Source organism: Panthera onca, chromosome A2, assembly GCF_046562875.1.
Source record: "Panthera onca isolate mPanOnc1 chromosome A2, mPanOnc1 haplotype 2, whole genome shotgun sequence".
NCBI classification, from domain to species: domain Eukaryota; kingdom Metazoa; phylum Chordata; class Mammalia; order Carnivora; family Felidae; genus Panthera; species Panthera onca.
In genome coordinates, this window is record NC_138340.1 from 10,309,038 (window position 1) to 10,318,016 (window position 8,979).

Sequence of the window (8,979 nt, forward strand, 5' to 3'; positions counted from 1 at the left end):
AGGAGGCAGGGTTCCGGCTGAGGGGCCCGGAGGCTTTTATTTATTGACTGGTCCACAGGGTGGGGGCGGGTCCGCTACAGGGCTACCTCGGGGGCCACCTCGCCGGGCCCCTGGCCTTGGGCCACGTCTGCCGCCCGCTGCTCCCGCCGCTTCTTCCGCTGGAGCAGCCTCCGTTCCCGCTCAAACTCCTTCATGCGCATCACGTAGCTGCGAGCAGAGCACGTGAACGGGTGTCAGGGCCCCTGGCCAGGTCCTCCCAAGCCCCGGGAAGTGGAAGGGCCCGGAATGGGCGTCCCACAGCTTTCTGGGAGGCCTCTGAGTAGGAAAGACCTACCGGCGTGTGGCTGCTTTAAGTCTGGGGTCTGCCGAGCAGGTGCTGGCTGGTTGACAGCGAGCCCCGGGGCGGAAGCTGGGCCTCCCACCAGGAAGCCTGGCCTGGCCATTCCTCCAGGTGGCCTCGAGACCACCCGTCCACCCAGCAGGCCCCTTGAGAGTCCTCCTTCCACCAAGGTGAGGCCGGGCCAGGCTGGGGCGTGGGCCGGGCTGGGGTGCGGGGTTGAGGCCAGGCCGGGGGCCGGGGCCAGGGCTGGGGCGCGGGGCGGGGGCCGGGGCTCACTCGAGGTGCTCGCAGTGGTCCCAGTCGTGCTGCTCGCGCTTGCAGGCCAGGAAGTTGGGGAAGCTGTCACGCTTGCACTTGAGCAGCTGGATGAGGTAGTGGGCGCAGTAGTCTCGCTGCTGGAGCACCAGCTGCGCGTCATTCATCTGCTGCTGTGTGGCCACCATCTCTGCAAGGAGCGGGCGGGCTCGTCGGGGTCTCACTGCTAGACACCCGTCCCCACCATCACACCTGATTCCAGGCAGACCCAGCGGGCAACGTGCAGCTGGCGGCCACGGATCAGGGTCCGTCTCTTCCCGTCACCCCGGGGCACCTCGACATCTGTGCTGAATCCTCCTCACCTCCCTTCCCTGGGTCTCCTTCCCCCTTCCCCCCCCCCCCCCCCCAACCCTGGGCTCACTCTCTGGACAGGCCCACCCTGCAGGGTCCACGCTCAGAAACACTTTCTCCCAGCGTGTCCCTCTGCGGGGCGCACCCCAGCGTGGGGCGCGTTGCCTGGTGGACCCGGACCCCAGCTTTGCCCTCCGGGTCGGCCTCCGCTTCCTCCGCTAAGAAATGGAGTAATGGTCCCCCGCCCCAGAGTCCACAGTGAGTGCTGCTTGAGCGAACACATGGGAAGTGCCCAGGCTCGTGACTCAGAGCTGAACACTAGCTCCAGGGTCCCGGTGGGTGAATCCTCTTTCGGGGGGCCCAGTGGGGCTGTTAGGAACTGGCCACATACCCCAGCCTGTGCCCACCGTGCCTGGTGACCTGCGTTCCTTTCTCGGCCTCCGAGATGGCTCAGGGCAGCACGGGCACCCAGGACCCAGCCTGCCGGCACCCTCAGGGGCCACTTCCCCTCCCCTCGACATCTTTCTCGGTCCGGCTCCTTCCCATCAGCACCAAAAGGCGTCCCCGGCAATCTTGCGCTCTTCCCCTGGCTGGCTTCCCTCCCTCTGCCTGTCTCTCCGGCCCAGGCCCTCACCTCCTGCCCCTGCACCCCACTCCCTTCCAGCTTCCACACCCGACCCCAGCACTGCTCACACGTGGCTCTCACCAGGGCCTCCCAAGATGCCAGGACCCCGTGCGCGTGTGCTTCCTTCTCGAACCTCATCCCCACAGCTCCCTGGGGACCACCCCCTCTTCATGTCCCCTCCAGCTCCGCAGTTGCCCAAACATTAAATGTTGGCTTCCAGTGGTTCTTGCTAGGAGCCCTCTGCGCATTCCAGTCGGCGGCTTCGATTGCTACTCCCCGGGGATGAGCCCCAACCTGGTCCCCCCACTCCCTTCATCTGAGCCCCAGGCAGGGGTATCCACCTGCTGGCTTCCACGGCAACATGGTGCACCCGGGGCTCTGGCATCATCCCTCAGCAGCCAGGATTTACAGAGCGCCTACCATGTGCCAGGCGTTGGGGGTACAGTAGGAACCATGCCAGACAGGGACGCATGCCCTTGAAGGCAGACACAGACTACACAGATAGAACTACAGCATTGCAGAATGTCTGGCAATGGTCTGGAGTAGGGAGAACAGTAAAGCAAGGGAGGGAGGGCCGGGGTTGGGGGCTGCGTCACAGCTTTATGTGGAGGGGTCCCTCAGGACTGGCATCCAAAGGCGGGGGAGTGAGTCACACACACACCTGGGGGAAGAGCACTGCCAGCCGTGGAACAGCAGGTGCAAAGGCCCTGAGGTTCAGGATGCCCCAGGGATCAGCCTGAGCATGCCGTCGGAGCTGGAGGCAGGGGCCCGCTTGGTGGGGGCGGGGAGGGTGTCACAAACTCTGTTTCGGACCTGCTGAGTGGGAGATGCCACACAGGTAGTGCGCCTGTGAGCCCGGAGTTCAGGGTCCAGGCCCGGCCGGAGATGAAAACTTGGGAGCATCACAAGGCGTGTGAAACGGGGGGTCTAGCAGACACCCCCAGGGATGGGTGGGAGTAAGTGGAGACAGAAGGCCCAAGCAGCGAGGCACCTCAACAGTCACAAGACAGGGACGTGGGCAAGAATCCTGAGGGAGCGTCAGCGAGGTGGGTGGGCGTGTGGGGGGGGCCCGGGTGACGAGGGGTTTCCAGGAAGCGGTAGTGATCAACTTGGAGGCGACCGCGGCGGGTTGGTGAGAAGTGACAACTGACAATGGGGTCCAGTGGTACGCGCGGCGTGGGGGTGGGAGGGAAGCGGGACAGCAGCCCCTCCAGTGAGGTGGCGGGGAGACCGCTGGAGGGGATTTTGAAACGGCAGGAGCAACAGCGTGTTTGCACATTGACGGGAAAACCAATGCCGCGAGAGGGGAGAACGGCTGGGGCAGCCCTCTAATAGGTGAGGGGGCACAAAAGGGTTCCTCTGGAGCGGGGGGGGGGGGGGGGGGGTGCTTAGCTAGAGCAGAGCAGATCGTGCAGACTAACAGGAGAGAAGGCCAAGGCCCAGGGACGCAGGGAGGCCAGGTGAGCTCTTCTGGTTGCTTCTGGCTCCTTAACGGGTGGATGTAAAGTCACCAGCCGACGGAAGTGGGAGGGAGGTGGGAGAAGGTGCCAGAGTCACAGAGAAGGTGGGGGACAGTGGTCTAGGAAGGCACAAGGGCGACCCGAGTGCCAGGGAATATGGTGGGAAAACCAGGAACATGAAGGGTCCGCCGAGGAGAGCAAAGGGGAGACCAGTCAGCGAGGTTGGGGGTTTCTCTCCCGTGATACTCAGCTGCACCTCCCGCCAGGAGGGAGAGCCGAGTTTCAGCAGGTCAGTGGAGCACAGGCCCGTGGGATTATGGGCAACGCGAGGGGCGATGGGCAGTGGATCAGGAGGTGGGGGGACTGATGGACTGCAGGTGCAGGCGGGGCTGCAGGACTCTCAGGATTTGGGGCACCGGAGGCGTCCGCCTCCCGGTTCTCTCGAACCCAGACCTCTCTGCACACCACCGGCTTCGGTCGCCCTGCCTGTGGCCCGCCCAGCAGCCAGCACAACCTTTTGACAAAGCAAATCTGGTCAGAAGCACTGACCCTCCCCTCTCCTTGTAAGTCATCTGGCCGATTCCTACGTATCCCTCTCAGATCTCGCCTCCAGCCACCGACTCCTGGGAGCCTGCCTTGATATCCCCCAGGGGCGGCGCCCGAGATAATGCCTGGCTCCGCTGTCTCTCCCACGGGGCTGGGGCTCTCTTTAGTCACTGCCTGATGTATGCGCGGAGCCCGACCCGAGACCTGGCTAGGTTGGCCCTCGATGTGCTTGACATTACTCATTAAAAAAAAAGAAGCAGCAACGAGCGGGACAGCATGTGCGGCGCGAGCCCCCCTTTCGCTTTGTGTACACCCCCAAACAGCAGCGATATCTGGCTGGAGGTACGGTGGACACGCCCCTTCCGTGATAAGACCTCCCCTGGCTCCCCAGTGATTCCGGGACTGAGCTCAGCTCCGACCGCCTCATTAGGCCCCCGACTGTCACTCTCGCCCCCGGGTTTTTCGCTCACACCGTGACTTCTGCCTGGGATGCCTCCACACTCAGGCAGGCTCACGCGTGTCCTCCGGACTCTTCCGGGCCGAGACCAGGGCTGAGCCCAGACACAGCACGAGAAGCCCGAACCCAACCCCGGGGACCCCGGGATTCGGGGGTTCGCGCCCCGAGCCCGCCGGCCGCGCCTACGCACTGGGCCTCACCGCGCTCCTTGCGCCCCGGGAAGCCGTAGTCGGGGGGGAAGGTGGGCATCCGCTGGGGGTCGGGTTCCCCCGACGGATCGGTCACATAGCGCCGGGCGAGATGCGCCCCCATGGCTGCAGTAGCCGCAGGTTCCCGCAGCCGCCGGGGTCACCTCGCTCCTACCCGGAAGCACTGCCCCTTCGCCAGCCACGGCTTCCGGGTTGTGCAGGCCGCAGCCGGGATCAGGGAGATGAACGACTCTGGAGGACTTCCGTTTTCTCTGGCTCCACCTGGCGGTCAGGCGGAGACAGCACAGGCGCAGCGCGTCCTTTCTAGGGATCACGTGGATTCCAGAAGGGGGGCTTCCTGCTTCTGGAAACCAGCGGGGCAGGCGATGAGGGACAGTGGGGCCAGGGGCCAGGGGCCTTTCCCTCCCCTCCCCGGGCGCCTCTGGTCTCCCGGGGCTAGAGCGTAAATGAAAGTTATTTTTCATAGTGTACAGTATTTCCCCCCAAAAACTTTTTTCCTCTAGAACTTTTGACTTTGTCTTAAAAACAAAACGAAACAAAAACTAAACCCTGCACGGTACTGGTAATATAATTAGCAAACATCAAAAGTTTAAATACAGTTACTCACAATCAATATTTTAATTGATTAAATTGAATTCAAATAATCAAATAAAGTTATTTATAAATAAAAGTATTTAAAGCTGACATTTTAAATAAATCCCATTGGATGCTTTTGTAAAAATAAAATAAGATGCAATTGTAGATGCATTTCTACATGCATAAAATAAGATGCATTTCTACCCTGGTCATGATCCCAGGGCCGTGGGATAGAGCCTGGAGCCTGCCCAAGATTCTCTTTTTCCCTCCCTCCTTCTCCCCCCACACTTTCTCTCTCTCTCTCTCTCAAATAATAATAATAAAAAAAATCTAGGGGCGTCTGGGTGACTCAGCTGGTTAAGCGTCTCACTCTTGATTTCGGGTCAGGTCATGATCTCACAGTTTGTGGGCTGGAGCCCCACCTCGGCCTCTGTGCTGTGCCCAAGGGCCTGCCTGGGATTCTCTCTCTCCTTCCCTCTCTCTCTGCCCCTCCCTTGCTTGTTTGCTTTCTCTCTCAGAATACGTAAATATTTTATTTAAATAAATATTTTAAATATTTCTCTCTCAGAATAAATAAATACTTTAACTAAGTAATAGCTTTATAAAGAAAAAAGATGCAATTCTACTAGTCCTCGAATGGCCACTCTAAGGAGTGGGTATTACACTTCACGCTTGTTACATTAGGGCTTGCATGTATGAAAATTTAAGAGTACAGAACACAGTTTAATGCCGCCGGATACGCTTCTTGGCCTCAGCGTTCAACACTACCAAATGCTGTGCATATTTGTTACTGTCCGGAAACCCGCACAGGCTCACAAAGAGGAGTCGTTCAATGGGTGCTTGGCAGTGTCTCGTGCACCTGGCAGAAAGGAAGTTAGATCATGTCATTCTGTTGCATCCACATGACTCCTGAAACAGAATGCTACGGGCACCAGTGACAGTCACACCAAATTTTATTACAATGAGAGGCAAGGCCGACCGATCGGGACCAACACTCTTGATAAGAGTGCGGCCCTGAACAGCCGGGGTACAGAGTTTTTATAACCGATCACATCGTTTAATCATCACCTGGGAACAGAACAAAGAAACAGTTTCCAGATGAGTTAGAAACAGTTGTCTAATGAGGTGTTTACTTTAGACTTTCTGCCTCTAAGTTGCAACCGGGTGGATCTCCTTGACCCTGCCTCCGATGCTCTTTTCTTTGAACTTTTGTTTCCTTAATTGGTGAAGCCTAATTTACAAGGGTATGAGGCGTAGTTTACTAGAGCAAAGCAAGGCTGTTATCTCTTAACCTTCAGTGTCAACACAAAGCTGTTATTTTTCAAGCTAAGCATTAGCCCTACACTACAATTTAACCCTTACAATTCCTTGGCTGCAACCCTCTCCTGGTCCCTCATTTCATACGGAGTAAAAGCTGGACCCAGCCCCAAAGGGTCGGACTCAGGAGGTATGGGGTGGGTTGCCAGAATCTGCATTTCTAACAAGTTTCCGGGTGTTGGCGATGTTGCTGGTCTGAAAACCACCCTTGGGGGAATTGCTGAGCTGACTTTCACGTGCTGACACGGAGAAGTGGCCGCAATACGTTATTAGGTGGAGAAAACAGGATCTCGAGGATGGACCCACGGTGTCTGAGACTTCCTTTCCAGGGCTACTTGGGACCTGACCCAGGAGCATGATATAGAGTTGTGATTCTTGAGCTCTTTCGGACTCCAGGGGGCAGCATTCACATTGCAGTCTTTCTGAACGGCGCTCTTGGAATTGTGCAGTGCACCATCTGCACAGCTGTACCAGGCAGCCCAACCTTGTTCTGGATGTCTCTCCTCCCCCTCCCTTTCTCTGGGCTTCAGCTGCCTACCCAGAGGTGACGGGCTGCGTAAGCGTCTATGTGGTCAGCAGATGAATAACCGGAGAGCGTGGTTTGGAGGAGTCAGTTAGGTGGTCGCGCGAAAAGCGCTCACTGCCTGGTATACAGTAGGCGCCCAGTACTTGCTTGCCACTATTACTCGTGTCCGGGCTGCACCCTGACGGGAAGGCAGGAGGCGGGGAAAAGGAAGCCGCGTTGCAAATGGAGCGGGGCGGCCAGGAGGGGGCGCTCTCGCGCCCTACCGCCCTCCTCCATAGCAGACCCTGCGGGAGAAGAGGTACCTTGCTGAGCTTTGCTCCCTCCGCAGGGAGGGTGAAAGAGTTCCTCCTTGGAGGCGACGGCCCAGCGGGTGAGACAAGGTCACGACTCAGCCAGTGAGAAGCCAGCACACTTGCAACTCCAGATTTGTTCCAGCGGACTTTTTGTATATAGGAGGCCCTCCGACCCCCTCTTGCCTTTATAGAAGAGCGGGCCTCCCCTTGGTTCTCTGGACTCGCCTGTGGTTTGGCCGCACCTTGCTCATCCCGGGGTGCGATTCCCTGCTTCTCCCAAAGACACTCATTTTGCTGGTCAAATAATTGGCTGTTTTATTTATTTTTTTTTCCGGGTTAACAAAGGGCAACCAGAGAGAAAGCCCCTGGAGCAGTCATTTCACTAGAGGCTGAAGGGTGGGGGGAAGGGGTCCATTTTTGTCCCGAGGGCCGTGGACTCGAATATCTCAGTGTGGCCTGTGCATACTCAGAGTTGGGACCTGGGGGAGATGGTGTCAGGGGGACGGTGGTATGACGCAGCCTGTGGCGGGGTGAGGAAGGGGCCGGGCCTTGGCCAACGGTGCCACGCAATCTTCCTGTTTTTCTCTTCTAACCATTTGACAAAGAGACTTTCCGGTGTCCCCTGCCCCCCCCCCCCCCCAACCCCCACCCCATTACGCTGGTTCACTGCTCACAGCCCCCCACCCCTCCTTCCTGCTTCCCTTGCCACCCTCTCCTGCCTCCTGTGGCCTGCCCCAGGCAGGTGCTGTGTTAACATTTCGTGAGCAGAACAGTCTCAGAGGCCCAAGTGGGGTGGAGAAGGAAATTCTATGCCTTGCCACGGTCTGCTGGATGGGAGATAGGAAGCTTTGGGTAATTCGGTTCAGGGGGAGGAGGAAAAACAAGGTCAGCGAGGCCTAGAAAGCCCCTGGGGCAGGCCTTAATCTGCCCACGGGGCAGAAAAGATGGCATCTGTAATCTGGCCCTGGAGCCGCCCTGGGATTGCGGCTGCCTGCGGGGAGGTTGGCTGGTTGGTGTTGGAGGGATGAGTGAGGGGCTTGGCCTCTTGGGGGGCCTTCGTCAGGGCTGGGCAGGTAGGCCAGTCACTCATTCATTCAACAAACACCCATTGGACACCTACTGTGTGCCGTGTAGCAGAGCTGAGCTGTTAATGGGGGGCAGACAGGCAAAGGACAAGAGAAAGAACTGAGGGATATGGAATGTCAGATGATGATAACTATCACGGAGAATTATAAAGAATGGAGGGTTTGGAGAAGGGCCGGTTGTTAAAGAGACGCTCACGGAGAAGGGGGACATTTCCTGTTTTTTTGAACACACCTCAGGGCCTTTGCACAGCCTGGATTCCTCTTCCACCAGATAGCCAGCCATTATCCGTGGCCTTCCTCCACGTCCTCCAGTCTATTCCAGTTGTCAGGCTTTTCCCCGATCACCTTTTTATTTTATTTATTTTATTTTATTTTATTTATTTTTAACATTTTTTTTGAAGTTTACTTCTGATAGAGCGAGCGAGCATGAGCAAGGGAGGAGCAGAGAGAGGGAGACACAGAATCCGAAGCAGGCTCCAGGTTCTGAGCTGTCAGCACAGAGCCCGACGCGGGGCTCGAACCCACGAGCTGTGAGATTGTGACCTGAGCCGAAGTCGGACGCTCAGGCACCCCACCTTTTTCTTCTTTTTAAAAATTGAGATATAAATGACACATGACATCATATTAGTGTCAGATGCGCAACAAAATGCTTCTACGTATGTGTATATGGCAAAGTGATTGCCACAATAAGTCTAGTTCGCATCCACTCAGAGTTACAATTTTTTTCTTGTGATGAGAACTTTATGTATTTATTTGAGAGTGAGCGAGCGAGCGAGAGAATTCCAAGCAGGCTCCACGCTCCGTGCAGAGCCCAACGTGGGGCTCAGTCTCGTGAACCCCGAGGCCATGCCCTGAGCCAGTATCAAGAGTTGGATGCTTAACCGACGAGTCACCCAGGCGCCCCGAGAAAGACGGCTCTTTATGAGTGTTCCCTATTTG

The 8,979-nt window shown here is 57.4% G+C and overlaps 1 protein-coding gene across 1 annotated transcript; it reads right to left on the reverse strand.

Annotated features, from left to right (window-relative positions):
• Positions 1–11: 11 nt before the first annotated feature.
• NDUFB7 (NADH:ubiquinone oxidoreductase subunit B7) lies at positions 12–4,423 on the reverse strand. Its single transcript, XM_078443305.2, has 3 exons — positions 4,235–4,423; positions 617–785; positions 12–207 (listed from the first exon to the last, which is right to left on the reverse strand). Exons 1-3 carry the CDS (start codon positions 4,344–4,346, stop codon positions 75–77), a joined length of 414 nt encoding a protein of 137 aa, XP_078299431.1. The 5' UTR covers positions 4,347–4,423; the 3' UTR covers positions 12–74.
• Positions 4,424–8,979: the final 4,556 nt, after the last annotated feature.